Here is a 20,877-nt window from a genome sequence, read left to right as displayed (position 1 = left end):
AATGGTCGTGTGGTCAGATACGTGGGTATCAACACCAACGACTACTACTCTAATCTCGTATCTCCGTTCTAGTTCTAGCGATGCATAACTTCAATGCGAAACCATAAAACAGTACAGAGGAAATGAGAAAGCTCTCCTCCAAGCGATGAAGCTCAACTGGTTGGTGGGGTATCCCACAAACAGATGGCGCTACCAGCTTTTTTGCTATTTTTAGAATGCATGAGTCGTTTGCCGTCTGCTAAACGAAGTCTTTCTATATTCCGTTTAGGTAGAGAGCTTGAGTCGTTTAGAAGCCGTTTAGTGGTCGTTTAGGGAATTTGTGGCACTTGGGAACTCATACGACTCAACAACTGCATGGGTTCAAGTCTCGAATGGACCCTGCTCCCATACGTAGGACTGACTATCCTGCTATGGTAACAATAAGTCACTGATAGCCAAGCCTATTAGTGGTACAGGAAGGCTTTGAGCGACAATGGTCGTTGTGTCAAAAAAGGAAAAGAAGTTTTAAATAATGTTGGGTAGTAAAAGCGTGCTTGATATGACGGACGTTTAATAATGACGTTTTCACGAAGAATCTGAAAAAAGCATACACCGAAATTCTTGGACTGCTGAGACATGGTAAAGTTCATTGGGCACAGATTAAACCCATTTCACATTTGGTTTCAAATTGAAGAAACGCCTTGCTCTCCCCTGTTTCTGAGCGTTCTTTTCTATCCGGTTTAGAACGTTGTTCTCTTCTCTTTTGCTGGTTTCTAGTATGGATACACATACACACTCTGTGTATGTGATTGATAACAGCGCAAGCCATACTCTCACAGAGATAATCCCAAGCGCCACAGATTAAGCTTAAACGACTGGAAAATCAAATATCCATAAAAAAACGAAAGCTCCATAGCTTCATTGGTTTACTCCATAGATGGCGAATTACAACTCATTATTATATTGCTGTCCTTTTCTTGCAATGCGTTTCGACAAGTTTCTCTTATCATGGCCTTTATAGCCTTCTAACTTTCCGTGCAAAAATCTATAACATGTATGATGATCGTGTGGTCAAGATACGTGGGTAACGACACCAATTACCATTACTCAAATCTCACTTGCTTCAGTGCTGGTGATATATAATTAAGTTTTTATTTACAAAAAAATAACCCAACTTATCCTAATATAACCTAAATCCTAACTCCTAAGTATAAAAAAATAAGAAAAAAAACCTATCTCGTCCTAGACGTCTGTACTGCTCGGGAGATAACGGAAAAAGAGAGTTATCAGATCGTCTCTCGATCGAATGTCACCGTCACAAAACTGCCACTACAGCCACGCGTATACCGTTATACTAGTACCAAGGTTAATAATGGTTATACCATGTAATTGAATATTGGAGTTTAATATTTAAATAATCGAATCGCCGTTCTAGTTCTAGCGATGCATAACTTCAATGAGCAACTATACAACAGTACAGAGGAAATGAGAAAGCTCTCCTCCAAGCGAGGAAGCTCCACTGGTATGGTATCCCACCAATAGATGGCGCTACCAGCCTTTTTTCTATGTTTAGAATGCATGAGTCGTTTGCCGTCTGCTAAACGAAGTCTTTCTATATTCCGTTTAGGTAGAGAACTTGAGTCGTTTAGAAGCCGTTTAGTGGTCGTTTAGTGGTTTGTGGCACTTGGGACGGTACTACACCAGCGCCATTAAGCCAGAGAAGGATAGAGATTTTTGGTAAGCTGAGAAGTTAATCGCCAAAATTTAAAGAGACAATCCTGCACTAGCGGCAAACGCATTGAATGAATTGCTTCTCTTCTGCCAAATACATTTTATTGGTATTGGTACGCACTCGAATTTTAACATGACAAGTTTAGCCTTCCGTAATAACTTTTTGAACACCCCCACTGCGCAAATTCGAGCAATTTTCTGCGTAGTTTTTTGCGTCGTTTTGTGTCAAAAAATACGCAAAAAATAGGCTACACTTCAGCCAAAACTACGATAGCCAGCGTATTTATTGCACTTTTTAGGTGCGGAACGAGCGCCATCTGTTGAAGAAATGGATGAACTATATCAGATGGCGGAGAAAAAAAAAACGGTGGAAAAATTCAAAAATATTGGCGCCCATTCCTTCCTCCTCCTCTTCCTCTTACTCCCTCTCCCCTCCCGGTCTTGCCTTATACTTGCGCTTCAGCCCGTGCCTTTCGCCGTCAGCTGATTGTGTGTATGCGTTGGTGTATATGTACATTGCGGTTGTGTATTGTATTTGGTGGGTATAGCATTTATTTATTGTATGTGACCTTGACGATGCGGGAGAAACTGGTTCATTTTGGGATTTAAAGTATTATCGGTGTATGAATGGTTTATTTTATTTCGTGCCGCTGCTGATGAGGCCATTTAATGCCCGTGCCAATCGAGGGTGAAGAAGCCAATTTCAAACAAGCGTATGAGAACGTCTAACACTAATCTATTTTTTTTTATTTGAACATGTTTGATGCTTCAACGACCTTCTAAGCATCGTGTAGTACGATGTAAAATGGCAATAATTTTTTTTACTATGCCAAATCTGTCTCGAGTTTTCGGGTCGCGACACACACACAATGCGGGGAAAGTGATCGTCCACTCTATCATGCCGCGATCCCCCTCCCCTCCCGGTGCATTGGATGAGGATTCGCTACAAGTTAAGCCAGCAATTCTACCGATAAGGTAGCGGAAATCGATCGTGCGTGTACGCGCGTTCGGGGGTGCGTTCTCGCGTACGCGCGTGCATGCGTGCGTGCGCGTGTGTGTGTGCGTGCGGGAATCCCAAAACTGATTCTGATGCGTGCATCGTCCCCGGCTGCGTCTACACACTCCATGCATTCTCAGAAAACGCATTGTACGCCGCCCGATCGATTACCGCTACCTAGGAGACAATACAACCATTTAATTGGCACCACCATCTTTTCGACCGGTTCTGCTGTTGGGGGTATTAAAAAGACAAACGATCGAAGCAAACGTGCATGTGATATGTAGCACATTTCTTTCCAATTCAGCTAGCGGCCGCAGTGGAAACAACATTTTGAAGTGAATCCATACAAAAGAGAATTCTGGTTTGGTTTATTACGGTGCGCGTATGATACTGCACCTGTCCGTCCAGAATCTGGTGGCTTGTTGGATTTGAATCGGTATCATGACGCCGTGCGACCGGCACTGCCTTGGAATGGGTTCGGATCGGTAGGTTCATGTTTTGGTCGAGAGCATTCCGTTCATTTGTCGCGCCACAGCAGTAGACCCGGCAGCACCAAAGTCAAAACAAAAACCTTCCCCGAGTGTGGACTGCTATTCTAAGTTCTTCTTCTTCTATATATATAAAAATCTCGTGTCACGGTGTTTGTTGCGAGCAACCTCCGAAACGGCTGGATCATTTTCAACGAAACTTTTCACACACCTTATGGTGGTATGAGAATAGGTTTTAAGACTTGAAAATCGTTCAGATGTTACACTAAACTTAATTTAATAATGATTTTCTAACTCCCATACAAAGAGCAGGATTGTTGTTGTGTTGTATGCGGCACTTTGACACTTGGTGTAAGGTGCCTGGCGGTTTACACTCGATGATCGGATCCTGAGGGGATACGGGCACGATACAACTATCCCAAGTACCAAATCAATAATGGAATATTTTAATTTTTTTTGGAATAACTAAGTTTGTCGGACCAGCTAGTATTGTTATAATTATTATTATTGACGTAATGGCCTACGCGATCATGCCGGCCTTTTCAGGACTTGAGTACCACGTAGCCGGATAGTCAGCTCTTGCTACGGCGGACGGTTCATACGCGGTTAGAACCCACGACGGGCATGCAGATGTGCGGAATGATGGCGGTGCCGCGCGACCGCTCCTATCCAGTGGGCAACTTGCATACTGCCACACTGTATCCTGCTCGATGCATACGCTGCAGGCAGGGGGAAGGATGCAGCTCCACAATAAAAAAACACAGTCATGAACACTTTCCTTTCGTTAACCGATGGATTATAACATTCCGGAAGAATACACATTTGGCGACAGTGTTGCACACACACGCACACTCACACCCTTGCGCAGACGGCTCAGCATATCTATGTAATCTACGACATACGAAAGGAAAAGCATAGTGTCACATAAAGTTATGCTTTATGCAGTGGCGGAATAAGGGTATCGGGGGCCCTAGGCGGATAGACGAGTTGAGGCCCCCTGTAAATGGTAAATGTTGTTGTGGTGGGGTGGGGGGGGGGGGGGAGGGTTGTAGCGGCACTAAACTTGCTGTTGCCCTAAATCGGCGGGGCCCCAGGCGACCGCCTAGTCCGCCTACCGTTAGATCCGCCACTGGCTTCATGCAATTAGGTTTAAGCTTTCCTATGCACGGCCATGGTCACCTGTGTTGCGTGCGCTACTTCGAAATAGGGTTCTGCGCGTTGCACAGCAAACCCTCCAGCGTTAGCTAGCGATTCGTTAGTTATTTTTACATTGCAGCGATTGAACTCATTGCGCTTTTTTGGTTTGATTTGTGAAAAATCAAATGCAGCGCCGCAATGTTTGTTAACGGTTTTTTTAGGCGCCACAACAGCTCGCGAGCATTGACCACACGCGTGAAAAAGATAGCGCTATGAAGGGAAAAAGCACGGACGACGGCTGACAGCGATTGACCGTCTGACGCACCAACACATCCAAACCTTCAACAGCGCGCTCAGGCGAGGGGTATGAGACAGAGCCAGGGACGGGTAGCTCGAAACGCTGCTCGACAAATTTGCCGCAGGAGGGAAAAAGAAGGCATGAGAAAATGCGCGAAAGGGAATGATTTCTTCCGTCGCTTTGCACAGGGGGCCGTTTATTGGCCTGTGAGGCAAACGGACATTCGAGTAGTGCACCGTACAGTATAATATCAACCCTACGGAAACAGCTTAACACTATAAGTATTTGTTATAGACAGATGATATTGGATCAAGGTGGATTAACAATATCAGGTGGTGGATAAGAGCCTTTGGGGGGTCGCCATAGTTGAGGGACTTTACGTCATTTTAAAACCGTTAACTAATGGTTTCCGCATACAAAGCATAGCAAATATAACAGATTTCTTTGTTACTACGTGCATTTTTGTACGTCTATTGATTTTATGATGATGATTATAAGTTCCACCTCTTTCCCCAACATAGGTTTGAGAAGGACGGAAGTATCTTTACGATAATATTACTCTGATAGGTATATTGAAATATTTTGTACGAGCAAGTGGTGGCATCGGAAAACTCTCAGAGGAACTGTTCGAGTCATACACACACCCAAGATGACCAACATAATTTCATCAAGAAAAAACGGGTCACACTCCATCGAATACAATGGTATTCCCTAGCATCCTTTACGTAGCCCGCCAAGAACCAATAAATAGATCTGGCGCACCACTTATCAGGACACAACTGCGACATGCATATGGCCAGTTCCACTAGTGCCAACCGCTGGCCCCAGGGTCTCTGGCACCAATGGCAGGCCCAAGGGCACTAACTTTCGAAGCAGGAGAATCTAATGTATCCCTTACGTAGCTCGCCAAGAACCAACTAATGGATCCGGCGCACTACTTATCAGAACACAACTGCAACATGCATATGGCCAGTTCCACTAGTGCCAATGATTGGCTCTAGGGCACTACCTTCCGAAGCAGGTGAACCTAATGTATCTGGAATTGGCCACTTACAATCATCAATGAGTGAATCCTGTTGTGACCTCCCAGACCGTGTGAAAACCGTAAATTCCCCCAAATAGTTCCCGAATATCCACTTGTACGCAAGCGTGTCTCAAACCTATGTTGACTCTTTCTTATATTTTTTCTAATTTTAATTATAGTATATAAAGAAAAATTCTTATCATCATCATAAAGATCGTGATGACAACTGCAGTTACATATTTAATAATGACATGGGACATCTACACATATTTCACATTATACAGTTTGTTCAACATATATGACGCACTTACGTTTGAAATCCGGCAAGCTTCTCGCATTCTTAATCTCATCTGGCAGACTGTTGTACCGTTGAATCCCTTTGAAAAACAAAGAGTTTCTGGCACTTAGGGAATGCAAGTTAGGTACCCTCGGCTCATTTGCCCTGCGTGTGTGGTGCCGATGGATATCGGACCCCCGAACTAAGCTCTCCCACAGGTACACCGGTGGACAAAAAGATAGGAAAAAATTTGTTGTGTGTTTTTTTGCGTGCAATAGGTGTGTCATCGCCAACAGTTGTTGTTGTTGTTAGTATGGTTTAGAGAGGCTTTGGCTCCTGCGGAGTTCGTTGGCCTCTTATCGCCAACAGATCGAGGCGTATGTTGTGTTAGTATGGTTTAGAGAGGCTTTGGCTCCTGCGGAGTTCTTTCGCCTAACATTCGAGGCGTACTGAATTTGCAATCGCTGTTTGTTTGCCTTTTATACTCGCATTTGTGGTGCGCTACTTATCTGAGTTTTGAGTAACGGCAGCGTTTTTCGGTAGTATAAAAAGAGATCCAAACCGTGTTGCGCTTCATTCTTCATTCAGTGGTAAAGGTGAAAGTTTGCGATTTGAAAATTCCACAAGTTCATCATGGGTCGCGGAAAGCACTGCACTCCAGAGGAGCGAAAACATATTCAGGGTTTGTATCGTGAGAACGTGCCTATCAAAACCATCTGCAAGGCGTTCGGCCGTTCGCGGACGTTTGTGGACAACGCCATTCGTAGCGAGGCTACGGGTAAATCCACAGGTCGTCCGCGAAAAACAACGGCTGACGTTGACGCGCAGATGGTGGAGATAATCAGGGCGGACCCTTTCAAAACTTGCAATCGTATTAAGCAGGAGCTTAGATTGCAAGTTTCGGCGAAAACGGTGTCGCGCCGTTTACACGCCGGTGGGTTCTGTGCCCGGAAACCACGAAAGGTTCGTAAGCTAATGCCGCACCACGTAGAAGCGCGCATTCGGTTTGCCGAAGAGCATTTAGCTGCATCCATCTTTTGGTGGAGCAAAATCATTTTTTCGGATGAGTCCAGAATCAATCTGGATGGTTCGGACGGCACTAAATACGCCTGGCGCCTTCCTAAACAGGCGTATCATCCAAAAAATACTATAAAAACTCTAAAGCACGGAGACCCTGGTCTCCTGGCACGGCCCGGGTCCTTTGTTCCGTATCAAAGGGACACTGAACTCGGAAGGGTATAGAAACATACTACGTCGTAAGATGTTGCCACACGGCCGACAAAAATTCGGAGACGAAGAGCATTACATCTTTCAGCACGATAACGACTCAAAGCATACATCGCGATTAGTTAAATGTTTTTTGGCAAACGAGGATGTGCAAGTTCTACCGTGGGCTGCGTTGAGTCCTGACCTCAACCCGATTGAGAATCTGTGGTCAACTCTCAAGCGTCAGCTTAAGAACAAGCATGCACGTTCTGCCGATTCGCTATAGACAGAAGCGGATGCCGTAACCTCATCGGCGATATGGCCCTACGCTGTGAGGAAGTGATAGCGAATAACGGTCAACACATTGACCGTTAGAATATGTTTCCGCTCTGTGGAACACCGCAACACCACCTCCCAACAACCACTTAAACAGTCCTTTTCAGGGCTACCAAATATTTCCGACAAGAACTATGTTTTTCGGTCACAGAAAAATGTTCCTATTTTTATGTCCACCAGTGTACCCAGGCAACAGGCCCTTTAGCATTTTATATATAAAAGTCATGGTCTGGTACACAATCCGCTGCTCTACTGACATCCATTGAAGAATATTCAGCATAACCGCGGACGGCGTACGTCGACCGCACCCCAGAATTAACCTCATATTCCGGTTTTGCAACCTTTGAAGTCTTTTGATTTGACCTTTGTTGCCAAGAAACAAAATGGATGAGCATAATTCAAAGTGTGGCGAGATCAATGATTTGTAGAGATGAACTTTCCCAAAAAAATCGAGATCCTTTGCCAATATACTTATCACTCCACACTTCTTTGCCACTTTAGCGATGACCCAGTCAATGTGAGCGTGGAACTTCAACGTGTCGTCTAGGATAACTCCCAGGTATTTAGCCTGTCTAACTCTTTCGATTAGTTCCGAATTTATTACGATAGATGGAGGTTCTTCCAATACACCCGCATACATCACCATGTAACAAGTCTTGTTAATGTTTAATGCCAGCTTTTTGTACCTCAGCCATCCATCCAGAGCGTTTAAATCGATATTCATCAGAGACTCTGCTTACTTTATTTCTTTGTGCGAGATGAACAAAACAGTATCTTCGGCAAAAAGATTGATCTCACAAGCCTTCAAAACCTGTTTCATGTCATTGATATACATGATAAACAAAATTGGTCCAAGAACACTACCTTGTGGAACACCAAGGGTGTTTTCAATAGGCTCTGATACAGAGTTACCAAATAAAATTCCCTGAGTTCTGTTTTTTAACTTTCGAACCAACTGAGCTCCTTCCCCACAATACCAAAACGCCTTAAGGTAGAAAGCAACAATGGCCTACACATTGTTTTAAATGCCCGTTTTAGATCCAAGAAAACAGCAACTATCGATTCCGTCTTATCCATCAACACCTTCCACCTCGCTGGTACAAGATTCAAAGCAGTCTCACAAGAGTGTCCTTGCCGATATCCTGATTGCTCTGGGATCAACAGCTCGCTTCTGTTCAGAAACTGAACCAATTGCTCCTTAACTACTGTCTCCAGCACCTTTTCGAGCACATGCAACATGTTTATGGGGCGAAAATCTTCCGCATTGGCAGCTCCGTTCACTTTAGGAATAGGTATAATCAATGATTCTTTCCATGATTTCGGAAAACATCCCCTCTCTAGTCATTGATTAATCACCATAAGAAGGTCCTCTCCGATCACATGATAGCAATCCTGTATGGTTGTTGAACTTACATTCCCTATACCTGCCGTTTTTGTCAGGTTGAAACAAATGGTTTTTAGTTGTTCAAGAGTAATTTTCTGAAATCTGAAATGGCATTGTGGATTAGCACTATCTACGTAATAGCTAGGTTCACTGACAGAAGCAATGTTTTGATTAATATCTAAAACACTGTTCACAAAGAACAAGTTAAACTTGTTGCAAATGATGGAGTCGTCAGCCTCAATCACACCATTAAATTTAACAACTGAAACGCATGATTCATCAGGTTGTAGCATGCTTTTGAGGACTTCTCCAACCACGGGGCCCCAACGACCATCTTTCCGGGGGCCCTTGTCGCTAATACTCTGTCCACTTGTAAACATACGGCATACTACAGACTAGAGATCTTCGGCTACCGCCTAGTCCGCCTATCGTTAGGTCCGCAGCTGGTTCATGGCCGTGTTTTTTTTTATCGTGGAGGTGCATCCTTCCCCCTGCCTGCAGCGTATGCATCGAGCAGGAAACAGTGTGGCAGTATGCAAGTTGCACGCTGGATAGGAGCGGTCCCGCGGCACCGCCATCATTCCGCACATCTGCATGCCCGTCGTGGGTTCTAACCGCGTATGAACCGTCCGCCGTAGCAAGGGGTTTGTCACCGGCTCCGGCTACGTGGTACTCAAGTCCTGAAAAGGCCGGCATGATCGCGTTGGCTATTACGCCAATAATAATAATAATAATACTAATAAGAACTTAACATAGCAGCCCACACTCGGGGAAGGTTTTTGTTTTGACTTTGGTGCTGTGTGTGTGTGTGTGTGTGTGTGTGTGTGTGTGTGTGTGTGTGTGTGTGTGTGTGTGTGTGTGTGTGTGTGTGTGTGTGTGTGTGTGTGTGTGTGTGTGTGTGTGTGTGTGTGTGTGTGTGTGTGTTTGAATTTGCGCAAGCGTTTTTGTGTATGTGTGCGTTTGGAAACCCCAAAACTGTTTGATTCTGATGCGTACATTTTCATACGCTGCGACTACAAAGTCCATGCATTTTCGATCTCGCTACCTGAGCTACAACACAAGCATTGGATTGGCACCACCATCTTTGCGACCGGCTCTGCTGTTGGGGGTATTTAAAAGACACATGATTTAAGCAAACGTGCGTGTGATTTGTTGCACATTTATTTCTAATTCAGCTAGCGGACGCAAGTGGAAACAACATTTTGAATTGAATCCATACAAAAGAGGATTCTGGATTTGCACCATGCCGCGCGTATGGTGCGGCACCTGTCCGTCCAGAATCTGGTGGCTTGTTGGTTTGGAGTAGTTATCATGTTTATGTTTATGTTTATGTTTATTTGTCTATCGATGGACAATAATGCCCTCTCGAACCATTTTAGCAATGTTTTACAATGAGTTCTTTACAATGGATTACAATAACATAGAACATAAAAATGTGCACTATGGAACCAAATTTAACACAGAAACACGATCATTAAACTCAGTTGGCAAAATCCTCGGCTCAAAAGCGTCGCTGACTGCGTTGAAAGCACCTCACATAAGTAGGAACGGGTCAGAGGAGCCAAATTGCGTTCTACGGTCGTCGAGGGCCAACATTGCCCGAGTCCGGAGCGGCCTGGCCGGAACGTACAGGTTGATGGCAGCCAGTAGTGACGGAGAGTCAATACGGCCGTCGAGAAGTCCCGTGATGAACGACAACCTGGCTTTTCGTATTCGCTCACTTAGGGTGGGTAGCCCGAGTAGTAAACACCTAGTCCGGTAATCGAGCCTTTGGTTCCATGAGCGAAGTGCAAATCGTGAAATTTTGCGCTGGATTGATTCCAATCGAGCTAACGGACGCGCTGCAGTTGGCCACCATACGATATTTGCATATTCCATCAACGACCGGATAAGTGAGCAATAGAGCGCCTTGGTGCAAGGTATATCATTAAGCTCGCGAGTCATATTGATAACTAGTCCTAGCATTCTATTGCTGGTGGCTACTACGTGATCCAGCTGATCCTTAAATGATAGTTTTGTATCGAGCAAAACACCTAGATCCTTAACACATAGTTTTCGCGCCAAGGACTGTCCATCAAGCGCATATTCATACAATGATGGGCAGCGAGAACGACTGAAAGTGATGACTTCACATTTATGTGTGCATAGGGATAAAGCATTACGGTTGCACCAACACTGGAACTCATGCAAGGAAGTTTGCAGTCGGGCGTGGTCTTCTGGTTCACGAATAACACGAAAAATTTTCGCGTCATCTGCGTACAGTAGGGTAAATGTACCAATAGTGGTGCAATTTGTAGTGGTACCGATGTTTTTTAATGTATTTAAAGTGTGAGGAAGGATAATTTCTGAATATTTTAACACATAGCAATTGGAATATGTTTTATCTACGCAATCACAACCATTTTTATCATGAAATACATCAAATTTACGAAAAAATACATATTTTTGTGACTGCTTCGTTGTACCTATAATGGTGGTATGGTTCCTATAGTCGTCGTATTGTGTTCCTATAGTGGTGGTAAACAAAGATGCATCAAAAACGGTGTATAATATCAATGAAACTTAGTTTCGAAGCTGTTTTCGTATGAATAGCAAGGATTACTGCCATAATATAGGTTTCTTGCGTAATTTGATCGTAAAAAATGTATAAATTTGATCAATGAAACTATTGACTAAAGTACTGCATCACACCTGTCATCAACCTACACCGAGAAGAGTGTGCTTGATTTGAAGTCAATTTTTCATTCAGCCATATAAGCGAATTTTGGCCTGTTTTTGGTAAATTACCTACATAAAACTCATTTCTGTTGCTTATTTTAGTGAAAACAGTACGACATGTCAAAAATATCCTCGAAAAAATCTAAAACGACCTGTATTTATTGATTTTATAACTATAACCACTATAGGAACATGCCTGTTTTGTGTACCTATAATGGCACTATGGTAAAAAACACTTAAAAATGCATAAATATGGTCAAAAGGCAAATAATTTTAGTAAAACAATAACATTTCATAACAGTTATGTTGAAAAACTAGTAATTGCGTGGTTATGTGGTCGTTTAGAACGTTAACAGAAAAATGAGTTTCGTTATGAAATCCTAAAGATTTTGGAAAAATGTAGACTCATTTCACAAAATAATGGATTTTTCGGTCACTAAGTAACGGAATGGCTCCATTTAACTTTTAAACCCTTTGTAAAAGGCTAAAGAACATTTCACACTAACTTAAATAACTTAATTAGTTGTAATTTGCCGTATGAACCGCATTTTAGTGCAATACCACCACTATTGGTACTACCACCACTATAGGTACATTTACCCTAGATGATTATCAGCCGGAAGGATCAATGTCGCGTCGTTGATGAAAAGAAGGAACAACAAAGGACCCAGGTTGCTGCCCTGCGGGACTCCAGAAGATGCATGCACTGGACTTGACATGTACGAGCCTAACTTCACAGAATATTGACGATCTGTAAGGTACGATCTAAGCCACATTATCATAGGGTTTGGGAGACCAAGTAAGTCGAGTTTCGCTAGCAAGATGGAGTGCGATACACTGTCGAATGCTGCCTTGATATCCGTATAAATAGCATCTAGTTGTAAACCGTTATCGATAGATTTATGACATTTGCTAACAAATTCTAGTAGATTAGTCGTTGTAGATCGCCTGGGTACAAAACCATGTTGATTCACACTAATATAGTTGCAGGCCGAGGCCAACAATGGCTCGTAGATTAGCATTTCGAACACCTTTGCACACACGCTGAGTGAGGTTATGCCTCGATAGTTTACAGCATCATTCTTACAGCCCTTCTTGTAGATGGGTGTCATCCAGGAAGATTTCCAAGTGGCAGGAAAGGTTCCACATCTCAGGGACTCCTTAAAAATCTTAATCAGCGAGGGAGCAAGCGCAGAAGCACACCACTTTAGGATAACGGACGGTATACCATCTGGGCCAGGGGTATATGAGGATTTCACACGTTTGATGGCAGAGATGATGTGTGACGCCGATTGACCGGCAATGCCTTGGAATGGGTTCGGATCGGTAGGTTCATGTTTTGGTCGAGTGCATTCCGTGCATTTGTGGCGCCACACCGGTAGACCCGGCAGCACCAAAGTCAAAACAAAAACCTTCCCCGAGTGTGGACTGCTATGCTAAGTTCTTATTAGTATTATTATTATTGGCGTAATAGCCAACGCGATCATGCCGGCCTTTTCAGGACTTGAGTACCACGTAGCCGGAGCCGGTGACAAACCCCTTGCTACGGCGGACGGTTCATACGCGGTTAGAACCCACGACGGGCATGCAGATGTGCGGAATGATGGCGGTGCCGCGGGACCGCTCCTATCCAGCGTGCAACTTGCATACTGCCACACTGTTTCCTGCTCGATGCATACGCTGCAGGCAGGGGGAAGGATGCACATCCACGATAAAAAAAAACACGGCCATGAACCAGCTGCGGACCTAACGATAGGCGGACTAGGCGGTAGCCGAAGATCTCTAGTCTGTAGTATGCCGTATGTTTACAAGTGGACAGAGTATTAGCGACAAGGGAAGATGGTCGTTGGGGCCCCGTGGTTGGAGAACCATTCCCCCCCCCCCCCATCCCCCTCATGACGGCAATAATTTTAGGGCCTGTGACCGATGATCTTAGGGGTCACATGACCGAAGCCCATCCTCCTCCCTCCCTCCGCGGGCAATTTAAGTATACGTTCAATCTTCCAACAGCTGTGTCTCAGTACCCCCTTCTCCCGGTCATCAGTTACCATTGACAGGGGCCACAACTCGTCTTTCCGTCTTTCATGAACACCTTCCTTTCTTTGACCGATGGATCATAACATTCCGGAAGAAAACACATTGGGCGACAGTTTTGCTCACAAACGCACACTCGCACCCATGCGCAGTCGGCTCAGGATATCTATGTAATCTACAGCATACGAAAGCAAAAGCTTAGGGTAACAAAGTTATGCTTAATGCTTAACACGTTCAGCACGATGACATGTCCCAGGGACTACCAGTGAACTTTCCAGGATGCTGGTTTCATAATCAGCTTGCGTTCTTGATGCTGGCGGAACGGAAAGTTGATGAAAATCAGCGCCGGGCTGAACGTGTCAATGCGAATTAGGGTTCAGCGCGTTGCACAGCAAACCCTCCAGCGTAAACTAGCGATTCCTTAGTCATTTTTATATTGCAGTGTTTGAACTCATTGCGATTTTTTGGTTTGATTTGCGAAAATGCAACTTCATCGCCGCAATGTTTGTTAACGGCATTTTTAGGCGCCACAACAGCTCGCGAGCATTGACCACACGCGAGAAAGAGATGGCGTTATGGAAGGAAAAAGCACGGACGACGGCTGACAGCGATTGGCCGTCTGACGCACCAACACATTCAAACCTTCGACAGCGCGCTCATGCGAGGGGTATGAGGCGGAGCCAGGGACGGCCAGCTCGACGAGCTGCTCGACAAATTTGCCGTTGGAGGGAAAAAGATGGCATGCTAAAATTCTCCGAAGGGCATGATTTCTTCCGTCGCTTTGCGCAGCGGGAACTAGCCTGCATAAAGAACTCTAACCTAAATTACAAGCGAAATAAATAATAAAATCAACGTATAGCTTTAAGTAAACCGAGACTACCCGTTGTAAGGTAACTGGCTTGGCCACAAATGGCTTGCAAAGAAAAATTTAAGTTTATAAGCTTAGCTCAATTTTAAATAAAATGAAATGTATTGCCACCCTTAGGATTCCATTTGAGCGCCGCACATTTCCGCTACCGACGGATTCAATGCCCGCGTATACACGCCGCCCAAGGGCCTGCTGATGCCCGAATACAGAGGCCATATCATACAAATCTCGTAGTACAGTCGTCAACTCGTACGACTTAACAACATGCCCGTCATGGGTTCAATCCCCAAATAGACCGCGCCGCCATACGTAGGACTGACTATCCTGCTATGGGGGGGAATCAATTAGTCACTGAAAGCCAAGCCCACAAGTGGGTACAGGCAGGCCTTGACCGACATCGGTTGTTGAGCCATAGATGAAGAATGAATCATACAAATCTATCTTCACCCTTAACATACAAATCTACCAGTCGGATGGACGCCAGAAACGCAAGGAAGCAGACTTTTTCGGCAGATTTTGTGTGACCTCACGTGTGGACGCTCGCAATAATGATACTAGCCAATGTTTTTAGAAAAAACACTAAACCAATCGTTCACTTTTTCAATGACGATAATCATAGTGAATTACAAATATCTTCTCGATACTAATCAATACAAAATTGTTCGTATATGACATTTTTTGCAGCGCAGTTGTGGTCATGGAATCAATTTTTTCACTTTTCATACAAATCGTATGGAAAAGAGTCTCCCGCATAACGTGTTTTTCGTATAACGAGCGAATTACTGGAAAATATTAATCGTTATGAGGAGTTCCACTGTACTTTGATGATTTGATCGTTCCCCGTTCACGGCCTCATTCTATCTCTACTTCCGTTGTTACATATAACTGAGAATGTTTTTTCATTAACAATACTAGCAATCATTGGCACATATTTGTAAATCTGGCGCGCATCCCAAATGGCTTGACGTGGATTTCGCTTTGTTTAAATGAAGCAACTTCTGTTACAGCTCTGGATTTATTGAATTGTATTTGAGATTTTAATTGGGTTCTCGATTACGATTTCTAATTCCCGTAATTTGTAGGGTCCGTCTCACGACTTAATCACCTTTTTCTATATATTTTTCGATCGTTTCCACATATATTTTCGGTATCGTCTTATTGGACATTAATACAATTCAACCAAACAAATATTGATAACGCCAATAAATCGTGGGAGCGAACCAAAACACTATGGGAAGCATCCAAACAATTCCGGGACATCCCCAAAAAACATTGGAAACCCCTTGTCGAATATCTTATCTCTCTCTTTTAAAGCAGAATCGGTATAAACTGACATGTTTAGAAGAAAACGAATGATAGAATGATTGATCCATCCAAATGATTTGGATGATCTTTATAAACGAACTAGAACAAAGCAGATCTTCAAAAAGACACCTCTAATTCTAAAGTTAATGATTATTGAACACAAGCACGTACATGTAAAACCCGTTACAAAGTTGTGTAGTGTGCTCCAATATCTTTGTTGCGCGTTAGCACAACGCCCGGCCTGCAGATAAATAATTTACCAAAAAACGGCTTTTTTAAGTAAATCAGGATTATTTTATTATGCCTTTAACAGCACAAAATTTTAGTAACCGAGAGAGTGAAAAAAAAATTCGTCCGCTTCCACGCAGGTCCGGGATCAAAAAGAAAGCCCTATTTCGCAGTCCATGCGGTCACCGGCTATCCGTCAAACGCTCGGTCGATCCCTTTCGTTCAGTCCGAACGTTTATCGTCCAGCCCGAGACCTCTAGCGGCCGCTAGCTGAAGTACGGACGCTCCTTGTCGATCCTCGAACGATCGCGTCGTCACCATATGTGACAATCTTCAAATAACTATAAAAAAGTGTCATGTAGCACCAATAGCGACCGTATTACAAATAATTAAGGTGACCGAATTCTATCAGAACTGGTCTTTGTTCTGCACGATAAGAACGTTTTGAGTAGGGATAGGGTATTACAAATAACAAAGATTGTTTGTTTTGTTCCTAAAGATATACGCATCATGTGAATGCTAAAAGGTTCGTCTTTTTCGGCAGTTGTGGGGAAAATAATTGCAGTCCAATTCTAGTATCGTGCGAGCGAAACTTATTGCTGCTCATTAATATTATCCATCGGATGACATCAAAATTTTAAGTCTAGATTGAGAACTGGACACCAAATTTGCAATAAACCTGCTAAACAAACTGCTAAACGCGCTACAACGCGCTGCTTGCTGTTAGAACTAGAATCACTAAGTCATAGCCGTAAAGTGGCTTCCTGTTAGTTAGGTGCTAAATTATTAGTCGGAGAAATTGATGCTCCTAATCTCTTAGGTAAATTGAATATTTACTAGGTGACTAGGTGCATAAGTCGAACTCTAAGAGACCGTGATTTTTTGCGCCTGAACTGCGTGGGCATGTCTCCAGTGACATTGATCCTATCCTCGTCTGAATGAGAAATTTAAATGAAAGCTATCACTTATTTGATTTAAATTTATCGACCTTAAACTACAAAAGCAGACTGCTTCTTTTGTATTCGGCGAGTAAAACATAAGTTAAATCTAAGATAGTGTCTAAGCTAACTGGATGACCATATACAGGGTGGCATCGTAGAAGTGATACACTTTGTTTTTGTAACAAAATTGACACCAGGTTTGATTTCTCTTAGGAATCGATTTAAATAGCTTCTATTGGTATTAAACCTGCATTTCACTTAATTTATTTCAAATCTTTCACCTTTACACTTGATAATCGCCCGTAGGCGCTTTTGGAAATCGTTGCAGGTCGCACGCACAACTTCATCCAGCATTTCATCCCATATCTTTAAGATCCGTTTCATGAATCCGTCCAAATGCAAATGTTTGACGTCGCCCAACTTTCCAAACATGTATCCCCATATGCTGAAGTCCAACGGGTTCAAATCTGGAGACGACGCAGGCCATTCCGATGCACTGATAAAACATGGCAAATGCTCCTTGCACCATTTCTGAACGATCGAAGCCTTATGGGCTGGAGCTTAATCTTGTTGGAAGCAAAAGTTGTCGTTGCCAAACAGCTTCTTAACGTATGGTTTCAAGTGGCTTTGAAAAACGTGTTCTAAATAGTATTCCTTGTTGATCTTCACACATTTGTCGATAAAAAATAACGGAAACTTCCCTTTGGCCGAGATAGCTCCCCAAACCATCACGGCTGACGTATTTTGATACCGTTCTACTGTTCTTTTATCGGCTGTTATATCCCGAATACATGCCCCATAAATACAACCATTCTGCTTATTCAAGGTTTTCTCCAGAGTGAACAGTTTTTCGTCCGAAAAGATGATGTTGTGGGCTGCGTGCATATTCAGCAACAAGCGAGATTTGGTCACCCTTTAGGAAATATTTTTTATTTGTTCTCGACTTGAATCCATTATCCACTAAGTGTACGTTTTTCACGATAAATAGAAAACAAATTAAGCTGTCAAAATATGCCCACGAGTTTGACACACAGTGACAGAAAACACAAAAAAGGGGTACTTGAATAGGTGTATCACTTCTACGATGCCACCCTGTACATATTCATGAAACAAATAGACTAATAAACAATTCGTGTACCATCAATTTATTGAGCCTTTACATTTTAATATGATTATTCATTACCAGATTAAACCATGCACCGAATTTTATAAATTAGTTTGTTTAATTAATGAACAGCGAATCACCAATTTCTAGAAAAAAATTACGATAAATTCTGATATCAATGGAATAATATTTGTTGCTTTGATTTATACTTGAGAAAATAAAATTTTGTTCTTTTTTTGTAGATTGAAGATCAGGCGGTGGACCCAAATCTACGTGATGGTGATGGTGCTACACCTTTACATTTTGCAGCATCGCGAGGACACTTGAGCGTGGTGCGATGGTTATTAAATCATGGTGCCAAATTGTCACTGGATAAATATGGAAAAAGCCCTATCAATGATGCGGCTGAGAATCAACAGGTCGAATGTTTGAACGCATTGATACAGTATGGAAATAAAAAAGAAGGTAACAGAGTAGAGTCTCAGGATAATCAATTGATGCCTAGTCAGCACCGCTATGCATTAGAAGATGCCTATCAGTCTCAAGCAATGCCAGAATCATCAGCAAAACAGACACGAACGCGTAAAGCCTTGGTTGGGACTCATGCACACGCTGGAAAGGCACTCACTGCTGGTCATGATTATAATCACCATAATAACACGATGAAATCGTCAAAATCTTCAACGGGCAGCTCAGATTCCGAGCCGTTTTATTTACATCCTCCAACTATAAGTAAAACAAAGGTATGAAATTGTTTTCATCAATGTAATGAAGTGTTAAGAGGTTTGTAATTAAGTATTTTTAAAATATTTTCACACGGATTAGGATGGTTTGTATTCTCGCCTCACACCAGATAGCTATTATGACCCAGTGTTATCAAATGATGGAGTCTATGTGAATCCTATGCGTCATGGGTCCACAACGCCACCCAGCCCGAGTGGCAGTGTTTCTGGAGAATCCTTTTTTTTGCACGACCCCCAAGATGTTATTTACAACCGTGTCAAAGATTTATTTGATGCAGATATTACTATAAAGGAGGATAATGTCAACAATAATCGATCAATAGGTATGTAGAATCATTTTTTATTCACTATCAAATTTGCAAACAAACGAAGCATTTCAAAACGATGTATGTTTTCAACATATCATAATTACCTAAAATTAAACTTTTTACTTACTTACTTCAACGGTGCAAAAGCTACTTTGCGGACCTTTATTGCAAGATCGTTCGAATATTGTCAAGTCATCTCGTCATCTCAACTCATACGTGAAAGAATTCCTCTTCTTATCGAATCATCTTCCTATCGAAAGCGGCTAAGAGGGTTTCGTCAGATTTGGATAGTGTCCATGTCTTAGAGGCGTATATAGCTGTATCTTCATCTTCTATTTGGGGTAACGTCCTACGCAGACATACCGGCCTATACAGGCTTTCGAGACTTAATTCATTACCCCGTAGTCAATCTTTGCTACAGGGGGACGGTCCATTCTGGGCTTTTACCCATGACGGCAATGTTATTCAGTCGTTCGAGTTGACGACTGTACCACGGGAACGCCCCCTGTATAGCTTTATATAGGTGCTATATAGTCCCAGCTTCGTCCATCGTGACAGGTTCTTTAGAATAAACTTCTTTCTCAGATTGAATAATTGCCAGATGGCAACCAGTATCCTTGTGCAAAATGCAGCTTCCATGTTGTTGTCGTTGCTGACCTTTGACCCTAGAGAGGCGAATTCTTAGACTATTTCAAAAGTGCGTTCACATAACTGTTCTTAACGCCTACGTGATCTGCTGAATGGTTTTCCGTTTCGGAATCCTATTTGATGGTTTCCAATAATTTTTTCGATGTGCGGATTAAGTCTCTCCTGAAGGATCAGGGAAAATATTTTGTAGGCGGAATTCAACTCGGTAATACTGCTGTAGTTGTTGTAGTTCAATCTGTCTCTTCTTGTGTATGGGGTAGATGATGCCGAGATTCCAATCAAAAGGCATCGATTCGCTTTCGTTGATGACGATATCATAGTTAAATTAATCTATCTTTACAGATAGATGCCAGTTGGAAAATCGGAATTCGGCATGCTCAATTCCGATTTGCTCGAGAGTAGATTTTTACTGTCAATGTCGGTAGAGCGGAATCGCGCAAACCCCTACGTTGTGTTAATTTTTATGTTTTACTTAAAACTGCTTTAATGAAGAATTATAACGCGAAACTTGTGTGTGCTTACGCAAAGCCGTAGCTCTTGGTGTGTCGGTTCTTGTATCACTTCGATCGATCTTTTCCCGCTATCCTAATCGCACCAATACATACAAAACAAAAACTGTCAAATATACGCACAGTCCGATATAAAACGCAATTACGTGAAACGCAGTTGAAATATTTCAATTACACGGACTATGGGTAACCGTAACACACATTCCTAAACAGAGCATTGCATTTCTTGATAATGATGAATAAAAACAACAAAACTGGGAAACAACGAATGATTCTTTCAGATGAAATTAAATAATAATTGTGAAAGGTGACAGAACAATTCTATCACCTTATTATACGTATGAGAGGTATTTTTGTGCCAAAGTCTAAGTTTGACAGATAAATGCCAATCGAGAAATGACAGTATTTTCCTCCATCTAATAAGGCCTTAACGCTAGCGTAACGTAGAGGTCTTAGCCTTTCTTTTACCGTTTTGCTATTTTAATTAATTTTCCAAATATTGAATATATAAACCCAAAAACCAACACTTATATTTTTTTACTTCTAATTTGAATTATAATATATAAAGAAAAATTTTATCATCATGATGAAAGCTCGTGATGACAAATGC

At 42.6% G+C, this 20,877-nt stretch overlaps 1 protein-coding gene across 14 annotated transcripts in view; it reads left to right on the top strand.

Moving 5' to 3' along the window:
* LOC4576088 (espin) overlaps positions 1-20,877 on the top strand; it is a 127,371-nt gene that overhangs the window by 30,998 nt on the left and 75,496 nt on the right. For 12 of the 14 annotated variants that reach the window (XR_009764576.1, XM_061641237.1, XM_061641258.1 and 9 more), the window contains 2 exons: positions 18,302-18,802; positions 18,885-19,125. The exons of 1 other annotated variant lie outside the window; for it this stretch is intronic. Coding sequence is in view for 12 of the 13 variants with exons in the window: in XM_061641237.1 (XP_061497221.1) it covers positions 18,302-18,802; positions 18,885-19,125 (742 nt within the window). In the remaining variant the exon portion in view is untranslated. Of the gene's footprint in view, positions 1-17,260; positions 17,438-18,301; positions 18,803-18,884; positions 19,126-20,877 lie in introns of those variants that run through there. One more of the 14 variants, XM_061641334.1, reaches the window with a different exon arrangement.

Source organism: Anopheles gambiae, chromosome X (genome assembly GCF_943734735.2).
Source record: "Anopheles gambiae chromosome X, idAnoGambNW_F1_1, whole genome shotgun sequence".
NCBI lineage: Eukaryota > Metazoa > Arthropoda > Insecta > Diptera > Culicidae > Anopheles > Anopheles gambiae.
Note: the sequence above shows the minus strand (reverse complement) of the source record. Positions and strands in the feature narration are given on the sequence as shown.